Source organism: Chrysemys picta, chromosome 3, assembly GCF_011386835.1.
Source record: "Chrysemys picta bellii isolate R12L10 chromosome 3, ASM1138683v2, whole genome shotgun sequence".
Classification (NCBI taxonomy): domain Eukaryota; kingdom Metazoa; phylum Chordata; order Testudines; family Emydidae; genus Chrysemys; species Chrysemys picta.
The window spans coordinates 202,042,284-202,065,791 of NC_088793.1; the positions used below are offsets into that span (position 1 = coordinate 202,042,284).

Consider the following 23,508-nt stretch of genomic DNA (forward strand, 5'->3'; position numbering starts at 1 on the left):
TGGTAAATATTGTCTGAATTCCATTTATATATATAATTAACCAACTGTGGTTGTTTTTTGTTTTGTTTTGTTTTTTACTGGCATGGAGGAATCTGTCTCTCTTGTGGAATTTGAAGGATCTAAGGTTTTTGTGGGTGGGAGCCGGACAAAAATGCAAGAAACAGTGAGGGAGCGACTGGGAATGGGAATTGCTGGGTGGACGGGATTAAAAAAATAGCCCCGCACAGAGCTCAAGATTGGAGCTCTTCTGTACTCCTACAAATAGCCTTATTCATGTGAGTAAGCCTTAGTCACGCGCATAGTCCTATTGAAATCAAGGATTGCACATGTGGTTAAAGGTGAAGGATGAGGCCCTGAGATGAGATACGGGATAGTTGGCGTGTAAAACTATATTTATTACTGTTTAAAAACAGCTGGATAATGAACTTTGGCCATGATTCAGGTGAGCGTATAATAAAAATGGTTTTAATGCAAAGTTATGGTTGTGAATTTAAATATAGCTACTGTTGGGAAATTCTCAGTTAAGGTTCTAATATGCACATTATGTATATTTGCTAAGGTCAGAGATGACAATAGAGTATTTCATTGCAGCCCTGGAGCCTTAAAAGCCCATCTGCACTGCAGGAAGAGAGTGAGGCCGCAGAGCTGTACAACATGAACATCATCCCTCCTCCCAGCCTATGAGAGGAGGCTTTTCAAAGGCAGGAGCCTCCAGCCCATAGCAGCAGGGTGGATGGGTGGGGATATGTAAGGACACTTGCAGTCCCTGGCCCACATGTTGATGGGGATGGTACACGGGCGTTTCCATCCCATATATGGAGGGCTGGGGTCTCTTGCCTGTACATGGAGGGATGGCAGAGGTATGAATGGGTCTCCAGACAGTGGAGTTAAATTAAATGCAGAGTTCTAGGTCCTCCAGTTGCTAAAGAGGAATGAGATGTTGTAGGAAGTAATTTAATAAATTGCTGGATTTCCAGGTTGGGGGTCATTCTTTAGCTCTCAGTTCTCTCTACTCTCACAATCCATCCAGAGGGTGGAGGAGGTTGGACTGGAGAATATTTTCTGTCTATATATGGACAGAAAATCCAAATCTAACCCTGACTCCAAACCTAATTCCAGTTTGGGGAGCGGAGCATTAAAATTGGTATTGATTTTCCTGACTTCTTTGCATTTAATTTCTCAATATAGCCTTAGCCTTAATGGAATTTTTTGCTGTTGACATTTCCTAGGGCCAAATCCTCTGCTGATGTAAACTGGTTCGGCATCAATGAAGTCACAGAATTGCACCAGCGTACAACAGCAGAGCATCTTGGCCCTCGTTTCAATTGCATGCTTTATTTAGAATTTTGTTTCAACACTGTGGCTAAATATAAAAAAGGATAACACAACAGTGCAATTACTTTGTCTAGCCGTTAAGACTGCAGTGAGGGTATGAGTTTGCCATTTCAAGACTTGGAAGAAAATTTTATAAAATAGTTCCTTTAATTATAAAGAAAGCAAAATGTTTTGTAAATGTCTGTCAATTGGCGTAAGAAAAATCTGCTTTGTGCAAAGTTAACAAAAAAATCTTATTGAGACTTTATGTATTTATAAATTGAAGTCTCAGTTTGGAGCACAGTATGCTACAAACCACACTGGAGTAAACTTTGATAAACAGGAAATAGTTGGAAGGTTAGCAGTAATACCAATGGGACGTAGTCAGAAGTTTCCAAGTCTTGGCTTTCAATTGTAATCTTTTCCATTTTCTATTTTTGATGGAGGTTTTGGCACTTTAGTTTCATACGTTCTCAGCTTTTCTGTGTGTGTTTTTAATGGGAACACTCCCCTCTCTTATGAAGATTTTAAAAAACAGGAAACAACATACTTTCATCTCAGGACCACAGTAGGAAAGTTCACATCAGGAGACAGGATGCTTACAATGCATCTATCAGGACCTGCGTTTGAAAATTAAGTGCTTTGGGTGTAACAACACTTGAACTGTTGTTACACCCAACAGATCCAATAATCCAATCCTGGTGGCATAGAGCCAGCATAGCCTCCTTTCCCCCTATTCCCTTCACACTTTCCTGCACAGGCAGCATTTTGGGGGCACAGCTGAGAATGGACATATGAGTAATGTGCTCTGGTGATCCTCAGCTAGTATAAGAGCCCCTTACGGGCTGTTACTAGGTGGCACAAGCTAGAATAGCCAAGACTAGTCAGGGGCCGAACTCTGCACAAGATTAGCCACTCATGCTGCGTTCCTATATTCTGTGCCTCAGTTCACTTGCTCTGTCAATTCAAGCCAGTGGCGTAGCCAGCATGGGACATTTGGGTGGGCCCTGACTTCGGGTGGGCAGGCAATGACAGAGGCAGGTGGTAGGAAGGATTGGGGGGAATGGACATTCTGGCCAGGGGCCCCCTGTGTGCACCCAGCTCTGGAAGGAGACGCCGCTCTCCAGCGTGCATGGCTCCCGGCACCCGTCCCCATCCCACGCTGGGCTCCGCTCCTTGAGGCAGCAGGCCTATCTTTTTTGAGGATCTCCTTTGCCGCGCTGCCCGCCTGCCCTCCATCTGCTGCGGCACGCTTGCGTGATGTGCTTGTCAGGCACTCTGCTGCTGTCTCTCCCCCTCCGGTTGGGCTGGGAGTGTGTGCACCTGGCGTGCGGTGTCCTCCATGTCTGGGCGGGGCAAGCACTGGGGCTGGAGCAGAGCTGGGGCTGGAGGGGAGGATGGACCTGGATTCTAAGTGGGTATGCAACCCACCCAGGCAGACATGGAAAACCTGCAGAAATTGGGCTTGTTTTGGGCTTAATTGGCTTGTGAGTTGCTCGTTGGCTAGTTTTTGGCTTGTAGCTGCTTTTTTTTTTTTTAAATCAGCTCCCGGCAAGCAGGGGCAAGGGGTGGGGGGAAGAGAGTCGGGGTGCACCGACTGCACGCTGGGGGGATCTAGTCAAATAGAGTGTTGGGATTCTTAGGGATTGGCTTGTTTTGAAATGGGATTAGCTTGATTTTTGACTTATTGTGAAAGTCGGGGTGCTTATTTACCGTGTGAAAGTTGGCAACTGTGCATGCAGGCCCACCTTGGCTATGTCCCTGATTCAAGCACAGAGTTTTGACTCCAAAGGCCAGATTTTTAAAGGTAGTTAGCTGCCTAACAATCTGGCCCTAAGAATATAAATGGGTTGTGTTCCTATGCAAACAATAGCGGGCTGATCCAAAACCCACTGAAGCTAATGGGAGTCTTTCCACTTTATCAGTGACCTTTAGATCAGTCCTTATTCCTTTGTTGTTTAATTATGGCCAGGCTTTAAGCAGGATCTTGGGTTTTCAGCAAACAATTTTAGGAGTGTTTTGTTGCAAGGAAGTCTTTTTATTTAGCTATAATCCCATTAATATCACTTACCTTAACATTATCAAATGTCCCCCAAGATGGACTATTGTCAAAGCTGCAGTTTTGATTTCAACAAAATTAAAAACTAGTTCATTTTAAGGAGACAAACATTCTAATTATTGTTCGAGTGTCTGGCGGAAGATCTATAATAATGGTTACTACAGCTCTCTCTGAAATAAAACTGTTACTATACCGTGGAGCTAGGTACTTTACTGACAGCTAGAACAGATAAGTGAATTAAGAATTCACTTTACTTATGTGAATACACTTATTTTAAAAAAGTACTTTAAAAGCGTAGGGCTTTGTAACACAGCACATAAATGTCCAAAATTTGACATCTGAAAGGTTTTTAAAGCAAATGGTTTTCCACTGGTAGAATATGTAGGTGTTTACAAAACAGTAGGCCCCACTACAGCATGCCATCTAAATTCAAGGTGCCTTTTAACAAAATCTGTAAGTGTATGGTCCTTCCCTCCTGGAAATCTGTAGGATTCTTATAATTCGAAGGATCAGAATGAGCAAAAATGGCTTTTAATAACAGGTAAAGGTATGAAAAGTCATCTTCCATCTGCCTGAACAATCCTTTAGGATAACTCATGTGGGTATTTATGTAGTCAAATAAAATGACAGTAATACTGTAATGGCTACATCTCCCTGTCTTGTGCAAAGGAGGCTCAAAGACATATTTCTCTTAGCCTCAGCCGCTTCCCACACTCAGCACAGGAACAGAAGTCCAAAACAGCCCCACCAAGAGAGAGTTTTTCCAGAACACTAGTGCTTTTAGGGCTTTTTTACAGGAAAACAGCATGACTGGTCCCCTAAAGGGCTCAACTCCTTCCGGGCCATGACACCCAGGCCCAGTTCTGACTTCTCCTTCCTGGCCCTGGCTGCACTCCCCGCCTGCTGAGCTCCCTCCTGGCCCTGGCTGCACTCCCCGCCTGCTGAGCTCCCTCCTGGCCCTGGCTGCACTCCCCGCCTGCTGGCCCTAGCTGCATCCTCCTCTTCCTCTTGGCCCTGGCTGCATCCTGGCCGCAGCTCTGCACTCTCAACTCCCTAGCTCCCGGGTGGTCGGGGGGGGGGGCAGGAGGGGAGTGCAGGGCTCCCGGAGGGGGGCGGAGGTGGTAGGCGGGGTCCGGGTGTGGGGGGCAGGAGGAGAATGCAGGGCCCCGGGGGGAGGCGGAAGGGGCAGGTGGGGTCCGAGGGGGGGGGCAAGAGGGGAGGTCAGGCAAGGTCTGGGTGCGGGGGGCAGGAGGGGAGTGCAGGGCTCCCGGGGGGAGGTGGAAGGGGCAGGTGGGGTCCGGGGGGGCAAGAGGGGAGGTCAGGCGAGGTCTGGGTGTGGGGGGCAGGAGGGGAGTGCAGGGCTCCCGGGGGGAGGCGGAAAGGGCAGATGGGGTCCGGGGGGGGCAAGAGGGGAGGTCAGGTGAGGTCCGGGTGTGGGGGGCAGGAGGGGAGTGCAGGGCTCCCAGGGGGAGGCGGAGAGGGCAGGCGGGGTCCGGGTGTGGGGGGGCAGGAGGGGAGTGCAGAGCCCCGGGGGGGGGGCAAGAGGGGAGGTCAGGCGAGGTCTGGGTGTGGGGGGCAGGAGGGGAGTGCAGGGCTCCCGGGGGGAGGCGGAAGGGGCAGGTGGGGTCCGGGGGGGGCAAGAGGGGAGGTCAGGCGAGGTCCGGGTGTGGGGGGCAGGAGGGGAGTGCAGGGCTCCCAGGGGGAGGCGGAGAGGGCAGGCGGGGTCCGGGGGGGGGCAAGAGGGGAGGTCAGGCGAGGTCTGGGTGTGGGGGGCAGGAGGGGAGTGCAGGGCCCCGGGGGGGGTGGAGGGAACAGGCGGGAAGTGCAGGGCTCCAAGGGGGGGGCGGTCCTGACTACCTCCCTGCTCAGTCCTCTCCAGGCCCTGGCCGCACCCCCGCCCCGCTGCTCCCTCCTAGCGCCAGCACCCCAGCCCGAGTCATCGCATCAGTCCTCCCGCCCCCCCGGGCCGGCTGGGCTGTCTCCGCTCTGATTGGCTGGCCGTTGCTGCTCTACTGATTGGCTGACTCTCAGTCCCGCCCCCCAGCCCTTCCTGCTTCTCCGCCCCTCAGCGCCTATCTCCCGGCCGGCTCCGACGCCCCGCCCCCTAGAGCTGCGCTTTCTAGGAATCTTCTCCGCTCCCATTGGCCGTGCTGTCACGTGGCCGCCGCCTATCCCCGCCTCGCGCCCGGTTCGGCCGGGCGGTTGGAACCGGTTTGTCCGGGCGGTTGAGGACGGACGAGCTCGGTGGGGAGCTCGCACGGCGCGTCCTGCAGCCGGCGCCGCCGCTTCCTCAAACAAAGGCAGCCGGAGCAGCCAGCCCCGCTCAGCGTCCAGGTCAGAGCCGGCGGCCGCAGGGATGGAGGGGAGGCGCCGGGAGGAGAGGGGGGAGGTCTCTGACAGGTGGGAGCTGGGGTAGTGAGGGAGGGGGGTCAGGAGGGGAGTGCGGGGCTCCCGGGGGGGCAGGAGGGAAGAAGTGGGGGTCCGGGGGCGGGAGCAGTCGGGGTCTGGGTAGGGAGGGTGTGTGTGGGGCTGGAGCAATCGGGGGCCGGGTGTGGGGGCAGGAGGGGAGTGCGGGGCTCCCGGGGGGTGGAGGGGAGAAGTGGGGGTCTGGGGGCGGGAGCAGTCGGCGTCTGGGTGTGGGCTCAGGAGGGGAAGCGCAGGGCTCCCGGGGGGGGGCGGAAGAGGGGCCGGGAGCAGTCGGGGTGTGGGGGGGAGGGTAGGAGGGGAAGCGGGGGGCGGAGGGGAGAAGAGGGGCCGGGAGCAGTCGGGGTGTGGGGGGGAGGGTAGGAGGGGAAGCGGGGGGCGGAGGGGAGAAGAGGGGCCGGGAGCAGTCGGGGTGTGGGGAGGGAGGGGAAGCGGGGGGCGGAGGGGAGAAGAGGGGCCGGGAGCAGTCGGGGTGTGGGGAGGGAGGGCAGGAGGGGAAGCGCAGGGCGCCGGGGGGGGCGGAGGGAAGAAGAGGGGCCGGGAGCAGTCGGGGTGTGGGGAGGGAGGGTAGGCGGGGAAGCGGGGGGCGGAGGGGAGAAGAGGGGCTGGGAGCAGTCGGGGTGTGGGTAGGGAGGGTAGGAGGGGAAGCGGGGGGCGGAAGAGGGGCTGGAAGAGGGGCTGGGAGCAGTCGGGGGGAGGGTAGGAGGGGAAGCGGGGGGCGGAGGGGAGAAGAGGGGCTGGGAGCAGTCGGGGTGTGGATAGGGAGGGTAGGATAGGAAGCGGGGGGCGGAGGGGAGAAGAGGGGCCGGGAGCAGTCGGGGTGTGGGTAGGAGGGGAAGCGGGGGGCGGAGGGGAGAAGAGGGGCCGGGAGCAGTCGGGGTGTGGGGAGGGAGGGTAGGAGGGGAAGCGGGGGGCGGAGGGGAGAAGAGGGGCCGGGAGCAGTCGGGGTGTGGGGAGGGAGGGTAGGAGGGGAAGCGGGGGGCGGAGGGGAGAAGAGGGGCCGGGAGCAGTCGGGGTGTGGGTAGGGAGGGTAGGAGGGGAAGCGGGGGGCGGAGGGGAGAAGAGGGGCCGGGAGCAGTCGGGGTGTGGATAGGGAGGGTAGGAGGGGAAGCGGGGGGCGGAGGGGAGAAGAGGGGCCGGGAGCAGTCGGGGTGTGGGTAGGGAGGGTAGGAGGGGAAGCGGGGGGCGGAGGGGAGAAGAGGGGCCGGGAGCAGTCGGGGTGTGGATAGGGAGGGTAGGATGGGAAGCGGGGGGCGGAGGGGAGAAGAGGGGCTGGGAGCAGTCGGGGTGTGGGGAGGGAGGGCAGGAGGGGAAGCGGGGGGCGGAGGGGAGAAGAGGGGCCGGGAGCAGTCGGGGTGTGGGGAGGGAGGGTAGGAGGGGAAGCGGGGGGCGGAGGGGAGAAGAGGGGCCGGGAGCAGTCGGGGGGAGGGTAGGAGGGGAAGCGGGGGGCGGAGGGGAGAAGAGGGGCCGGGAGCAGTCGGGGGGAGGGTAGGAGGGGAAGCGGGGGGCGGAGGGGAGAAGAGGGGCCGGGAGCAGTCGGGGTGTGGGGGGGAGGGTAGGAGGGGAAGCGGGGGGCGGAGGGGAGAAGAGGGGCCGGGAGCAGTCGGGGTGTGGGGAGGGAGGGGAAGCGGGGGGCGGAGGGGAGAAGAGGGGCCGGGAGCAGTCGGGGTGTGGGGAGGGAGGGCAGGAGGGGAAGCGCAGGGCGCCGGGGGGGGCGGAGGGAAGAAGAGGGGCCGGGAGCAGTCGGGGTGTGGGGAGGGAGGGTAGGCGGGGAAGCGGGGGGCGGAGGGGAGAAGAGGGGCTGGGAGCAGTCGGGGTGTGGGTAGGGAGGGTAGGAGGGGAAGCGGGGGGCGGAAGAGGGGCTGGAAGAGGGGCTGGGAGCAGTCGGGGGGAGGGTAGGAGGGGAAGCGGGGGGCGGAGGGGAGAAGAGGGGCTGGGAGCAGTCGGGGTGTGGATAGGGAGGGTAGGATAGGAAGCGGGGGGCGGAGGGGAGAAGAGGGGCCGGGAGCAGTCGGGGTGTGGGTAGGAGGGGAAGCGGGGGGCGGAGGGGAGAAGAGGGGCCGGGAGCAGTCGGGGTGTGGGGAGGGAGGGTAGGAGGGGAAGCGGGGGGCGGAGGGGAGAAGAGGGGCCGGGAGCAGTCGGGGTGTGGGGAGGGAGGGTAGGAGGGGAAGCGGGGGGCGGAGGGGAGAAGAGGGGCCGGGAGCAGTCGGGGTGTGGGTAGGGAGGGTAGGAGGGGAAGCGGGGGGCGGAGGGGAGAAGAGGGGCCGGGAGCAGTCGGGGTGTGGATAGGGAGGGTAGGAGGGGAAGCGGGGGGCGGAGGGGAGAAGAGGGGCCGGGAGCAGTCGGGGTGTGGGTAGGGAGGGTAGGAGGGGAAGCGGGGGGCGGAGGGGAGAAGAGGGGCCGGGAGCAGTCGGGGTGTGGATAGGGAGGGTAGGATGGGAAGCGGGGGGCGGAGGGGAGAAGAGGGGCTGGGAGCAGTCGGGGTGTGGGGAGGGAGGGCAGGAGGGGAAGCGGGGGGCGGAGGGGAGAAGAGGGGCCGGGAGCAGTCGGGGTGTGGGGAGGGAGGGTAGGAGGGGAAGCGGGGGGCGGAGGGGAGAAGAGGGGCCGGGAGCAGTCGGGGGGAGGGTAGGAGGGGAAGCGGGGGGCGGAGGGGAGAAGAGGGGCCGGGAGCAGTCGGGGGGGAGGGTAGGAGGGGAAGCGCGGGGCGGAGGGGAGAAGAGGGGCTGGGAGCAGTCGGGGTGTGGGGAGGGAGGGCAGGAGGGGAAGCGCGGGGCGGAGGGGAGAAGAGGGGCCGGGAGCAGTCGGGGTGTGGGGAAGGAGGGGAAGCGGGGGGCGGAGGGGAGAAGAGGGGCTGGGAGCAGTCGGGGTGTGGGGAGGGAGGGCAGGAGGGGAAGCGCGGGGCGGAGGGGAGAAGAGGGGCCGGGAGCAGTCGGGGAGTGGGCAAGGAGCGGTGTCTAGTAGCCCTGCGCTGGGGAGGAAGCGGTGAAGGGTGATGCCAATCGGGGCAGGTGCTGTCCGGGCAGCCGGGCGGTCTCGGGCCAGGCAGCTGTTTCGTGCAGGGAGGTTTTGTTTACGGCCCTGATTGGGCGCAGAGCCGGTGACGAGCCCCCAAGAGGTTATTTAAATCGCCTTTCACTTCACCTTGTGTAACCCGCTCTCAGACTGAGGAGGCGGAGCTTGGGTAGCTGCAGCCAGCAAGTGTCGGGGCAGCTCTCTGGTTCGGAGCACGATGAGTCCCTGACAGCGCTGTCTCCCAGTGCTTCCTGGGTCTCCTCGGGAGCGCTGACAGGAAACATGGGGTCCCCATCCTTTGGGCTGCTTCTGAGCTGGAAAACAGGAAACGATGCTGGTTGTCTTAATTAATGTTTTGTTCCACATGTGCCCATCTCTTCTTTTGACCAGAATACAGTAAAAGGAGGGGTGATGTGAAGGGATTAGGAGGACTTGTCAAATTTACAAACTAGGGTACTTTCATAGATAGTAATTTTTCAGTTCCTGGGGAAGTTATTTGGCCATATTTAATTCAAGTGCTTTTTATTGCAATACATTGGACTAAACAATGTAATTATTAAATATATTTTGTTTTAGTCATACAGATTTGATGTAAATGAACAAGAAAATCCAGATTTAAGTTTTCATTCCATCCTTACCTTGTCTCCTTCATGACTGCAGGGTTTGTACACTATTCCCCGTGCACGTCAATTACTGGGTGCAGGAGTTCATTAGGTATTGGTTGAAGTTTAAATTGTAAATTATTAAACTTGTCAGTTGATTGGACTCCTAATGGAAGGGGCTAACTTTTAACAGTCATGTCATAACATATTTTCATAATAGAAATGACACACCTGTAAACCAGAGCTAATCCATTGTGTCACTGTCACTTCTGGAACAAGTGTACAGTGTGTTTAAAATTTCCCTTGGAAATTTACCTGGCTTGAATGGTGGCCACTTTACAAAATAGTCAGCTGGCTTTCTCTCTCCCAAAAAAACCCAGAATGCAGTACTCCACATAATGGGTAAATAGCTTAAAAACACTTAAAAAAAAAAAAAAAAAAGCTGTTTCTTAGTCCTAGGACTGTGGGGAGCATGGAAAACTTCTGATTAGTTGTCCATTTCATTTTTATCACCAGTTGGTATGTGGGAGGGAGGTAGGGTTCCCAACTTTCTAATCACACAAAACGGAACACCTCTGCCTTGCTCATTCCATGAGGCCCCGCCCATTCTCTGAGGCCCCACCCCTGTTCGTTCTATTCCCCCTCCTCCGCTGCTCACTCTCCCCCACCCTCACTTTAATTGGGCTGTAGCATAGGGTATGGGAGAGGGCTCTGGGCTGGGGCAAGAGGTTAGGGTGTGTGTGTGTGGGGTGAGGTCTCTGGCTGGGGGTGCAGGCTCTGGGGTGGGGCTGGGGATGAGGGGTTTGGGGTGCAGGAGTGGGCTCCAGGTGGGGGCCAAGGGGTTTGGAGTACAGGAGGCGGTGCGGGATACGGTTGGGGGTGTGGACTCTGGGGTGGGTCCAGGGATGAGGGATTTGGGGTGCAGGAGGGGGCTGGGGCAGGGTGTTGGGATGTTGGAGGTGGTGTGGGCTCCTGGAGGGAGTTTGGGTGTGGGAGGGGACTCTGTGCTGGGGTAGGGGGTTGGGGTACGGGAGCAGTGTGGGGTTCCGGCAGCGCTTACTGTGGCTTCTGGTAAACGGCCGCCAGGTCCCTGCAGCCCCTAGACACGTGGGCAGCCGGGGGGCTCTGCATGCTGCCCTTGCACCTGCAGGCGCCACCCCTGCAGCTCCCATTGGTCGCAGTTCCTGGCCAATGGGAGCTGCAGAGCCAGCACTCGGGGCGGGGACAGCATGTGGAGCCTCCCTGGCCTCCCATGTATATAGCGGCTGCAGAGACCTGGCGGCTGTTTCCGGGATCCACACAGAGTTATGGCAGGCTGGGAGCCTGCCTTAGTCCTGGGCCCCCGCTGCACTGCTGACCAGAGCCGCCAGGGTCCCTTTCCGACTGGGCGTTCTGGTCAAAATTCAGATGCCTGTCAACCCTAGAGGGAGGGGGTAGAGAGGGGGACTTGCTCCTAGACTGAGACCTTTTTTTGTCAGGTTTCAGCACTGAAATATTTCATCCCAAACTAGATCTTTATTAAAACACTAAACAAAGAATACCTACACAACTCGGTGCCATTGCAAACATGACCAGATCCTTTCCACTTTCTTTTCTGAGGAACTCATTCTTCAGAATTGCTGTTAAATGACTGGGCTGGAAGAACAGTCTGCATATAGACAGAGTTCAGTTATTTCTTGTGTTTGTCTGTTTTTAAGAGATGACAATGTAAGCTAATGTCAGCTGCAAAGTTGTGTTATTATGGTAGCAAATAAAACAAAACTGATATCGAGAAGGTCAAAGTGGGCTATTGTTGTAAGTACTCATCTTCGGGGACATATTTAATTTTCCAGCTACTTACAAGATAAGCAATTTCCTTTAATGTTAGTGTTGCTATTTTAAACCCCAGGCATATTCTGATATCATTTCTTGACATCATATTTCTGTTTTGCTTCTTCCTAAATGATGGATTAAAATGTACAACAGGATTTCTTTGTCAGTAGAATTTCTGCTTTTGGATCAGAAGTTGTGTGTTCAAATCTTGTACCTAGCTTAGCTCATATCTAAATGTGAAAGCTGCAATGTGGTATTAAGGAGAGCTGCAGAACTTGTAGAGGTGCTTACCTATGTAGGAAAGATGACAAAGTAAGGTCCTTTTTGTCAGTCTGTGACTTTTCACATGGAAACAAAGGGTTTCAGAACTCTTTTTGTAAAGAATGATAGCGGTTATGATTTGATACACTGTCCAACCGTGGCTCTGGTTCTGATGTCAAATGTTATATGATTATTGCTGATTTATTTGTCTATAGTCACTGTACTGCATGTATCTAATTTGTTACTTTGTGATATCTTGTGTATGAGCAGAAGAGAATTCTATTCTTTGTACCATTAGCCTAATGAGATTTTGCTGGAAATCATTTAAACACTATGTGTGATGCTGGAAGCAACTTATGTTGATATTTGGTATCTGAGGACTTACTTCTGTAAGATGTGTAAAAATCACCTCTTGGAATGTTAGTTAGCACTTGTCTCCTTTTTTGTTCCCTACAGTTACTGAACATTTTGTTCCATGTATACTAATTACACTGCTGTACAGCCAAAATGCTTCTGAAATAAATGTAGTGAAACTTTACTAATTCTGGGTCATTGAGAACGAAAATGATGCTTAAAATTGTTGATTGGCTCTAGTTTTCAAGATATGCTATTGGGTCAGTATATACGACCCTTGACTTGGGAATGGCGGAGGATAAGTGAGTTATAAAGGGAAGGGATCTCAATTTAAACCAGAAATGACTAAAATACATCTTTGACTGGATCTATGAATACCTAACACCTTTATTTTGGCTGCAAAATTGGAGATCAGGACAAGAGGTGGGCCACACACATATGCTGCAACACTTGTGCAACAAATTTTCGCCACTGGTTGAACAGGAAAAGGATATCTATGCCTTTTGCAGTGCCAATGATTTGGAGAGAGCCAACAGATCATATTAGCAATTGTTACTTCTGCATGGTGCCTCCAGTTGGGAAAGGTGTGTCAAAGAAGAAAAAGTGGACTGTGCATTATCCAAACATTCCATCAGCTGTACGCCCAGTACCCCACGGAGAAGGACTGCCGGTTCCTCATGCACCAGAAGCATTCTCACTTGAGTCAGACGAGGAAGAGGATGAAACTTCTGGTCCTGAACCATCAATGTCATAGGACCCACATTTTCTCCCATCCTCCTCCTCTGAACCACACCTCATAACACAAGGTGAACTGAATGACCTTGTCAGGGATTTGGAACTACCCAAGAGTAAGGCAGAGCTGTTGGGCTCCAGACTACAGCAGTGGAATCTCCTGGCAGGTGATGTTAGGGTTTCCCATGTTCCGTGACCGTCAAAAGGATCTTGTCCCATTCTTCTTCATGGAAGGTGATCTTGTAGCCTGCAACAACATCAATGGTGTGATGGCAGCCCTCAACATCGTTCACGATCCAGATGAGTGGAGACTGTTCATTGGTTCATCGAAGACGAGTCTTAAAGCTGTTTTACTGCATAATGGCAATGTTTTGCCATCAATTCCAGTTGGTCATGCAGTCCATATGAAGGAAACCTATGACAACGTGAAACAACTTTTGAGGTGCATAAACTATGACCAACATCAGTGGCAGCTTTGTGGCGATTTGAAGGTTGTTGCTCTCTTGCTTGGTCTGCAGACTGGATACCCAAAGCACTGCTGTTTTCTCTGCGAATGGGATAGTTGTGCAAGAGATTCCCACTACATCAAGAAAGATTGACCACTCCGACAGTCATTGGAGCCTGGGAGGAAAAGTGTTCAGCATCCACCACTTGTTGAATCAAGGAAGATTTTGTTACCACCCTTACACATCAAGCTGGGTCTGATGAAGAACTTTGTCAAGGCCATTGACAAAACACAAGCAGCTTTCAAGTACCTCTGTGGAAAATTTCCAAGGTTAAGTGAAGCTAAGATAAAGGAAGGTGTCTTTGTTGGTCCTCAGATTCGTGAACTTCTTCGAGATGATGCATTTGACCGTGCACTACGTGGCAAGGAAAAGACGGCATGGAAAGCCTTCCAGTTAGTGGCAATAAATTTTCTCGGAAACAACGAGGCAGACAAGTACAGGTTGTTGGTGGGAAAACCTCCTCAAGGCATACAAAAGCCTTGGTTGCAACATGTCACTAAAGAAACATATTTTTTGCACTATCATCTAGATTTTTTTCCACCAAACTGCGGAGCAGTGAGCGATGAGGACGGCGAGCGATTTCACCAGGAGATTGCAACAATGGAGAAACGCTATCAGGGCAAATGGAGCCCATCAATGCTAGCAGACGATTGCTGGACAGTGACAAGAGATGCTCCATTTAATGAATACAAGAGACAAGCCAAGAAGCGCCGAGTAGACACTGAATAGGACTAAACTATGTACAGAATAGTTTTTTGCCTTTTGTTTCATAATAAATTTTATTTATATAACCCTTTTGCTGATTTTTAAAGTGTTACATAAACAGGACAGGTGAAATATTATCATGTAAAGCAACCATAAACACATGAAAAGACCTAGGTTTACAATTTATGATTAAAACTCTACTATCTACACAATATGCATAGACATAAAGTGTAAAAACTTAAATGTCTTAGAAACAGTAGCTAATCAGTTGTTTTAATTTGTCATATTTGAATTCAGCACATCAAAATACATGATAAATAGCACATTTTATCTCTGAAGCAGACGACTTCTCAAAAATTGTAGACCAGTGTTATGTATGGTAATGATGGCAAATTTTGGCCAATCAGAGAGCGATATATTATCATAAGCAACTGCATATAATGCTTTGGTGTAAGTGTTTTCTTTGTTCTTGCTGACTTATGAGCTCGAACCAATTGCAATTGAAATAAACGGATCGCCCCTCCTGTGGTTCCTTGCTTGGCTAGCTGTGTCCGTCTCTCCTTATTCCTCAGCTGGAACGGACAGAAATTTCTATGACACATCATTTGGATTATTTGGCATTCTGCTGGTAGTGCATTTACATACAGTGCATACTATTTACATATAGAAACATTATGGCCTTCATTGACTCTGAAATAATTATTTTATAAGTAATGGAAAAGGAAATTATTTTAACTTATACGTGTCAAAGCCATAGTTATCTAGGACTGCCAGTGTTGTCACTAGACATTTTGGCTTTTATTCAACTCTAAAATACCTTGCATGTTTACAGCAGGGCAATAAGGCATAGATAATATTTTAATAGTCATAGCAGTTCTGAGTAAATGTGTTTTTTTTTTTTTTTTTTTTTTTTTTTTTCCTGGTTATTAAAATAGTTATATAACGTATCACCATGTTTTCATTGCTGCCATGTTGTTTTGAGGCAAATGCTCTTTCCAAGGAAGCTTGATTTTTGGTGGTGGTGGTTGTAAATATTTGCTTTAGAGTTGTGTATTCATAATTGGTTTTCTGCTTGTCTGCATTTTTCATGAGTAGCTTTGAAAACAAGAGTAGGGTTGTCAACCTTCCAGGATTGGCCTGGAGTCTTCAGGAATTAAAGATGCTATGTGATGAAATCTCCAGGAATACATCTAACCAAAATTGACAACCCTAAGTAAAAGTAAAGAATAGCTTAAAGAGGTAGCTGCTTACCCATAGAAAAGCCATTGGCCATTGAAAGTTTGTCTCTAATGATAAAGCTCCCATTGATTTCATTGAGAGAAGAATTAGGCAAATGCTGAGTGCTTTAGAGAAATCCTCCCCTAAAAATACTGAATGAATGCTATTTGTCGTTGCACATATCAATCTCACTATTTCTGTTTAACACTCAGAAGACCAATACTTGGTCACCCCCCTATAGATGATTGAAGTTCATATCCTAGCTTTTAGTGAGACAGCTACAGAGACAGTATATTGTTACTGAAATACTTTTATTTTCCCCCCCTCCTAATAGGAGACATCAGACTTCGTAGGTCATTATCTGCAAGTATGACCTCATCTCAAGTTACCTTTGAAGTAAGAGGAGCATTAGAACAAGGTACACAAATCACACTTGTCGTATACTTTTTTGTGTGTGCATGTTGTAAAACTAGAATAAAATCTTCAAGCCATACAGTTAAAAATATTTGTTTATTTTAGTTAGAGGGCAAAGAATCATATAACTTTGATACCTGGGATGACAAGGTTCAGGAGGGTGGCTCAGTAAAGAGGAGCTTTACAAAATAATTGTTCTTTAGCAGAGAGTTGGGGAATGAATTTTATCCTATTAATAACTTGTTTGAAAAATGTTAGCATACTAGAGATTTTGATATACTCCCTGAAATAGTCTGAATACTTTAAAATTAGAATTGTATTTGTGATAACCTTACTTTATCAAATGGAAATATTTAGCATTAATCCTGACCTCAGATATGCAGGCATATGGAAAATCCTCAGTTTGTGCGTAGGTATGCAGAGGGCTCCTGTTGAACCAAATATAACAAGAGAATATGTTTTGAATGAGTTTGGAACACAAGTTGATATATTTGATCAGAACAGTGTGCCATCTTATCCAGTATTCTGAAACCTCAGAAAGGAAACGTAACCAATATCTGTGTCTAGCTGGGTTTGGGATGTTAGCTCTGTCTTTGTCTAGCCAGTGGGATGTTATCCAATCTTTGCCTTCAACTTTTTTCCTAAATCATTACCAGCCAAAAGCAGACACCGGGTAGCTATTCCTTTGATTTTCCTATCTTTCACCTCCTTCTCTAATTCAGAGACAAAACACACACAAACCCCCTCCCACCCCCCACCCCCCAATCAGTGGTTGACTGCATCTAAAACAACCAGAGTGCTTCCTCCATGAGTCATTATATGATTGCCACAGGGTGGATTTGATTTAAATCAGATTGATTTAAATCATGACTAAAATCACTACTCAGGAAGACTCGATTTAATCATGGTTTTCTACATAAAAGTGCATTCTTGTTGGTTGTTATCTTAATACATATTCTTCACAACTCGGAGATAGATGTAGGTTTCATTTTTAGAAGATACACACTATATTTTTAAACAGTGATTTATTTTGAAAATTTTTCAGATTAGTTTTACAGCTATATCAGAAAATGAAAGATGGGTTATTTCATTTACCAAAGGTTATTGAAGCAGATATTTATGAAGTCATTGGGAGGTGAACTATCTCCAATTCAACAGGTTAATCATTAATATTTGGAGGATTTTCTTGCTGTATTAGGAGGAGAACATCACCAGACAGACATTTAAATTGTTTTATTTAATTAAAACAACAACGTTAAATATTCTGGATTTTTTTCTTCAACAGCAAACATAATATTTTAACAAAACAAGCATATGTCCCTAACTTCTCACATTTATCTCCAGACTTCTTCTCCTTGTCCAGATCTATTCTGCCCCCAACAATCTTCTATTGGTTGAACTTTTTGAAACTTTGCACTTTTAGAGAGAGGTAAGGGATTGACTCTGTGTACACACATTTGCAAAGAGATAATAGAGTTGAGGTCTGTTATTTCTCACTTCTATACATTATTTTATTTAATTTTATTTATTTATTTATTTATTATGTTAACAGGCATGTTACCTCTGGAGACACAAATCCATAGTTTGAGAACTGTAAAACTAAGCATCTCTGATGGTATCTTCTAGACTGAGCACTGAGTCCCATTGGGTAGATAGATTAACCTAAATAATCTATAAAGCCCCTCGGACCCCATAAAATGGGGTCACTAATCCATGAACTATTGGAACTCATTTACAAAACTTTTCTTAAACATTACATGAATATATTGTCTCATACTATAGAATTTATAATCCCTATTCCATGATGAGACATTATAGCTCAAAGATATATCTTAATTAAAACTATCTTTAGATAGGTTTTTCCCTCAAAAAGCATTTTATCAAAAAAATCTGATTTAAATAAAAAAAACACTGATTTTTATCCACCCTGTTTTGCCACAAATGTATCTAAGGTATTCATCTTCTCAGTCATCCTGGTCAGCCTAACCATACACGCTTCCCTGTTTAACAGCATAGCAATACCTAACTGTATATACACAACTGTTATTTATACAGTATTATAATGCTTAAATTCACAGTGAGCAACTCTAATAAATCACTAGAAGGCATCAGCAACCATTCAATAATAAATCACTAAAATCACCAGAAGCCCCCCCTCCCCTTCTTATTGAGCATACTCTGCTATGCCAAACTCAGTGGAGGTATGAATAAGCACTGTTCGCTCCCCTCTGCTAAAATCAGAGGGAAAATTCCCTTTCTTGGACTTGTGGGAGCTTAGCACTCTCCCCCTCCTCTGCTGGTGAAGTTGAGGACTCAATAGGTGTTCAGGATGTTCCACTGGTCCCTTTACATTCCTTCCATGCTGCAAATCAGAGGCCTTTTTCTACACTACAGGGGAAATGCGATCTAAGCTACGCAATTTGAGTTATGTGAATAGCGTAACTCAAATCGACATAGCTTAGACCTACTTACTGTGGGATCCACACTATGCGATGTCGACGGGAAACACTCTCCCTTCGACTCCCCCTACTCGTCCCGATCCAGTGGAGTACAGGAGTCGACGGGAGAGCCATCTGTGGTCAATTTAGCTGGTCTAGTGAGGACCCACTAAACTGACTGCTTATGCATCGATTGCTGCTTGTCGATCCTCCTGGTAAGTGTAGACAAGCCTAGAGCAGTCAAACACCTTCTTGTGACTTCTTACTTTAAGCAGTTAGTCATTAGGTAGAAGATGCATGGAATCTGCATTTGTGTTGCTACAAAGATGCCACTTGGGTATACACTTGTTTTGCGGTACTTTTTGCTGTACCTGATAATGCAATTCTTGCTTATTATGGGTTCTCATAGGGGTTCCAGTTTCAGCTTAAAATGATGAATCTAGATCCCATTACCAAAAATCTGATAGTTTATTTAAAAAAAAAAAAATCTGGGAAAAGAGCTTGTAGAAGAGGCAGGTAGGAGCCTGGGAGACGTTATTTTCTGTAGCATGTAATTTCAAAGGGGCCATTTTGAATGGTACCATTTGCATGGTAGGAGGAGGCAAGAAATGTAGCAGGCCAATATTACTGCAGCTTATGGGGCAACTTAATAAAATGTTCAATATATAATTCTGCTCTTTGATATAAAAATGTTATTTGGCGGTAATTAGTACAAGAAGAAGTACAAACTGGAAGTAAACAGGGAAACAGTCAACCATACATGGTTTATTACGACAATGATATTGGCAAAATAATGACTATATAATAGATGCCTTTTTCACAAGTCATCTGTTAAAACTCCTTAGGGGACACACTTTCTGTCGCATTTTAGTTCAAAATTAAAAGCATTAATTATATCTTTTGTTTAAAATTACACTGAGCTTATGGTATGTAACAAGAGAAGAAGTAACAGACCATTAAAACAGAAATATGCATTGAGACAGAAACCAATGCCAACATCTTGATAATTTCTAAGGTAAAATTTACCTAAGGTCACTAGCATTTGTTGATCGTTCAAGTGCAAATGTTTACCAATAACCAATTGCGGTTTATTACAAAAACTTCAATTTGCAATAAGATTGAAGTAGCATTCATTTATTTCACATAAAATAAACCAGTAGCTGTTGCTCAACAGAAACAGCTGAACATGGAATTATGAATATTGGCAAATATTTGGTTGCATAAGTTTCCGTTGCATTTGAGCAAAACGTTTCAGCCATATTTGAATATGAGGACAGAAGGGCAAAAATATACTTTTACCAGTATAAAAAAAACTTGCAATTTTTTTAAACCGCTGTACAGGCAAAATGTCCAGCATTTGGAACCTGAAACCCCATATGAATATATAAGGAGCAGTGTCTTTGATTTTTGTATTTTTAAAATAATGACTCTCCATGATTCCAGTTGTCACAGTCTGTAAGAACTGTTCGATGCCTCACGGAAAGTATTTTGTTTAAAAACAATTCTACTTGTATGTCCTAGTTTTTGTAGAATTCTGAAAACTCGCAAAAATTAAAAATAACTAACAAAAAAAGCCACAACTCTCCAAAAAAGCTTCTGCTGTGATGCTTATTTCCTTCCTGTAGTTACAAGCTTATTTCTAAAGCAGCTAGTTGTGACATTGCTGTCCTTAGCAGAACAGAGTTGAGTAAGAAGATTTTTTTTTTTTCCTAATTTCAATAGCAGCAGTAAACAACAAGGCTAGAGAAAATTAATTCCTTTTCTGTCAGTGGTTTGCGGGGAGCTTTTCTGTGGCAAATACCTACAGAATGTGGATGGCATAAGGGTATTCTGTTGCCACACAATACTGACATGATATGAGGGCTTGTCTTCACTACGGGGGTAAGTCGACCTAAGTGACGCTACTCCAGCTACGTGAATAATGACATAGGTTACGTTGACTTACTGCGCTGTCTTCTCTGCGCTGTGTTGAGGGGGGACACTCTCCAGTCGACTTCCCTCACTCTTCTTGGAGAGCTGGAGTACCTGGGTCGACTGGAGAGCGCTCTGCAGTCAATTTAGCAGGTCATGTAAAGACCAGCTCTTAGGCCACGTCTACACTACCCGCCAGATCGGCGGGTAGTAATCGATCTATCGGGGGTTGATTTATCGCGTCTAGACGAGACGCGATAAATCAATCCCCAAATCGACACCCGTACTCCACCTCGGCAGGAGGAGTAAGCGGAGTCGACGGGGGAGCCACGGCGGTCGACTTGCTGCCGCGAGGACGGCCAGGTAAGTTGAACTAACATACTTCGACTTCAGCTATGTGAATAGCATAGCTGAAGTTGCGTATCTTAGATCAATTTTGCCCCCAGTGTAGACCAGCCCTTAGTTTCGTTCTGCTGCTACTAGTGGAGAAGTGCTTTGGGTATCAGCAGAGGCAGGAAGCAGGCTTGTGGACATGTAAACAAACTTTCCAAGAGGCTTCAGCAGTTCTTTATGCAGTTAGATATTTTTTTTCCTCCTTATCTAGCCATAGTGTGTGTGAATTTTGTCAAATCACAGCTATAAATAGTAAGTGATGTATGAAATGAGAATCCTTGCCTAGTGCATTGAGAGAATATGTATTTTAGTCACACTTTTAATACTATTTTCTGTAGTATTCAGCTAAGGAGCGTTGCAGTGACCTTGAAAATGCTCTTAACATTAAACAATTCAAGTTTATTATAAACTTGCATTTCGCTAGTGCCTTTCATCTAGGGACTTTACAGCATTTTACAAACGCTAATTAAGCCTCACAACACCTTTCTGAAGGTACATAAGGGATCACTACCTCTATCATTTAAATATAGCCACCTGTGTGTTGCAACTTGCTGTGTGCTAAGCAATTGCCAGACCTTCACACCTTTAGGACAAGGAATGAAGAATATTGCTAAATAAAACTGCAGGGGAATTTAGAGAGGCAGACTATAATTATCCAATCTAGAGATTGGCCAGTACACAGACTTTACTTTGTCTCTTAAGACAAGAGACATGGTATCTGTAATGAGCATGTGGGACAGATGTGTGGTGGTTTCTTTTTTTTGTTTGTTTTTTTCCCCCTCAGAATAAGCCAGGCCTTGAACTACTTAAATGCTTTAAAAACTTGCTAAAAGCTGCTAGGTAGAGTCGACTTACTAGCAACCCCTCAGTTGCCAGAAAAAAGTTGCTCTTATCCAGAAGTTGCTGAAAAATGGAAGGCAGGTTTGCAAGGCAGTAGCCAGGGAAGAAGCGCTGGGATGTGCCATCCCTGGCTGCAGCACTACAAGCCTGCCTGTGTAGAGGACAGCAGTGAGGAGGGGTGCTGCAACCCTGCTTCCATGGGCAGCAGGAGCACAGGAGACCCATGGAGCTGCACTGTACATCTCCTTGTGCTCTCCGGCGATTGGGGTTCAACACTTCCCAGCACTTCCTTCCTGCTGCAATCTTCTGGAAGGGCGTAGGGAGAGGTACCATGCAGCCAGGCTGCAGCCCCACTCCCTGCTGTGGCTCTTCTCACAGCCCCTTACTGCTTATGCAGGGCCTATGTGCAGACAGGTTTGCAATCACAGAAAGAAAGAACCTTTGGGATGGACTGAGCACTGGCCACAGGCAGACTTGTGGGGTTGCAGCCAGAGAAAGGCGTATCCCAGCACTTCAGGGCTTAATTTGTAATGCTGGAGCTCAAGCCATTTTTTAACTTTCATATCTGATGTGGCAAGCCCAGAGGTGTGGGGGCTCAGCACTGTTAAACCCTGGCACAGATTAAGCACTACAGCACTTCCTTCCCTGGCTACAGCCTTGCAATCCTGTCCGCAGAGGGTGCTTGGCACATCCCAGTGTTCCTTGTGGGGCTGCAGCCCTGCAAACCTGCTTTCAGATGGTGCATTTATTCTCCCCCCCCCCAAATGTTGCTAATAAGCAGCATGCTGTTGCTGATACCCAAATCCCATTAACATTGATGTTAATGAGGTGGGATTGGTTTCCAGCAATATGTTGCTATTAACTGGAAGTTACTAATATTGCTCTTAAATGAAATCTGCTGTATTTTAAGTGTTCCAAATGTTTTTACCTTAATATTAATCTACTATAACAATTCTAGTTTGGAATCTCTTGCCTTTATAGCTGTGTGGTGCTAAACAAATCTTTGCTGTAGCTCGTTTTTTAAAGAATAGCACCCAACTTGCATTGATTTTGTGTGCACCAGTAAGTGCATTGTCATATTGCCCTTCTGCCATTGTAGGTTTACAATGGGGGGTATAAAGTGGTCTGTGTTCTGTTTTTTCTTTTTAGTATTTTAAAGAAAATATTGATGCAAAATTTGATTGGCAAAATACTAAATGGGACGAATAATTACTATTACTGGGACTGAACGAACTTGGTAACATCCTTTTTAAAGTTGTAAGTTTTTTTGCATCTACCTCCAAGCTGCAATATATTCTTTCCCAGTATGAGAATTTGAAATAGCTGTCAGATATAGTGGCAGAGGTTCACAGCTTTTATTAAGGCTTCCTGTGTCTCTGTAAGATTGGTTCAAGTTTAATAGTTGAAAATACCTAGCCCATTGTCATAACAGGTAGGTTAGTCTTCATTAATCCCATTTTTCTGATGCTCATGTTTTCTGAAATTAAAGAACTATTTTCCTTTTGGGCTAAAAATGCTGCATGTTTGGTCTCAGCCCAAAGGTGAAATTAAGACAATTCAGTTTTTAGTGAGGGTAAAACAAATTATAATCCTGTCTTTACTTTTTAGGAACAGTTCTAGTAGAAATGACTGACATTTGAAACTTTTGCCTGCAAATTGTTCTTAACGAAGGGGGTAGTACTTTTTATAGGAGTTTTGGGGAGGGAGGTGGTGAGTAGAGGGGAAAGCTCAGTGAGCTTCTGCTAAAACTTGCAGCAGAGCCAAATGAAACCCCATCACTGTGTTAAAATTTCTGTGTTCTTGTGTGTGTAGACTACTGCTCTGAAGTGGGACACTTTGCATGAGGGGCAGGAGGCAATGCTCACTCTGTAGACTACAAAAACCCCCAGACCTCCAAAAGTACTGTTAACATCAAGAAAAGGAAGAACGTTCAAGTTGTGCAGTTCAAGTAATCCAGGAGAAAATTCTTGAGGTTCTGAATGTTAAAGTCCCAAGGGGTTAATGCTTTTGTTAACTTGCCCCTGTTGCATATCCTTTTAATGCATGTATAAAGTACATATGCACAACCATTAATTTTGTGCGTTGCTTTTCTATTCATATAAACATAAAAAAACCTAAAAGAACAAGATTAAGGTTGAAAAGTCAAGTATTCAAGTTTTGAAAATGCCAAAATAAATTAGCAGCCTGCTCTCTTATCACTGCTTTCCTGTTTGTTGACACCAGTTGAGAGACTTAAAAATAAACAACAAATTAGTTGCTAACTATTGAGTGTAAAATTCTGCTTGAGCTACCATTAGGTATTTGAAATGAATTTCAAGGAAACTGACTTGGCATTAAGCATCTATGCTTCGGAATCTACCTGTACCATTGTCTGCAGAAGCATTTGTGTGGTTGTCCCTGTTATTTAGCAGTGACTGTTGATGGACCTGCCCATCTGTAACTGGAGGTGAAGATGGAGATGAAATTGGAAGCACAGTCACAGTCCTGTAGTAAAATATCCTTTGTGAATCAAA

The 23,508-nt window shown here is 47.7% G+C and overlaps 1 protein-coding gene across 2 annotated transcripts in view; it reads left to right on the forward strand.

Moving 5' to 3' along the window:
* Positions 1–23,508, forward strand: part of GPCPD1 (glycerophosphocholine phosphodiesterase 1) — an 87,567-nt gene that overhangs the window by 1,196 nt on the left and 62,863 nt on the right. The window contains exons 1-2 of one of the 2 annotated variants that reach the window (XM_005287441.5): positions 5,475–5,707; positions 15,334–15,417. In XM_005287441.5, coding sequence (XP_005287498.2) covers positions 15,369–15,417 — 49 coding nt within the window. In that variant the 5' untranslated portion in view covers positions 5,475–5,707; positions 15,334–15,368. Of the gene's footprint in view, positions 1–5,474; positions 5,708–15,333; positions 15,418–23,508 lie in introns of those variants that run through there. The other variant, XM_005287440.5, reaches the window with a different exon arrangement.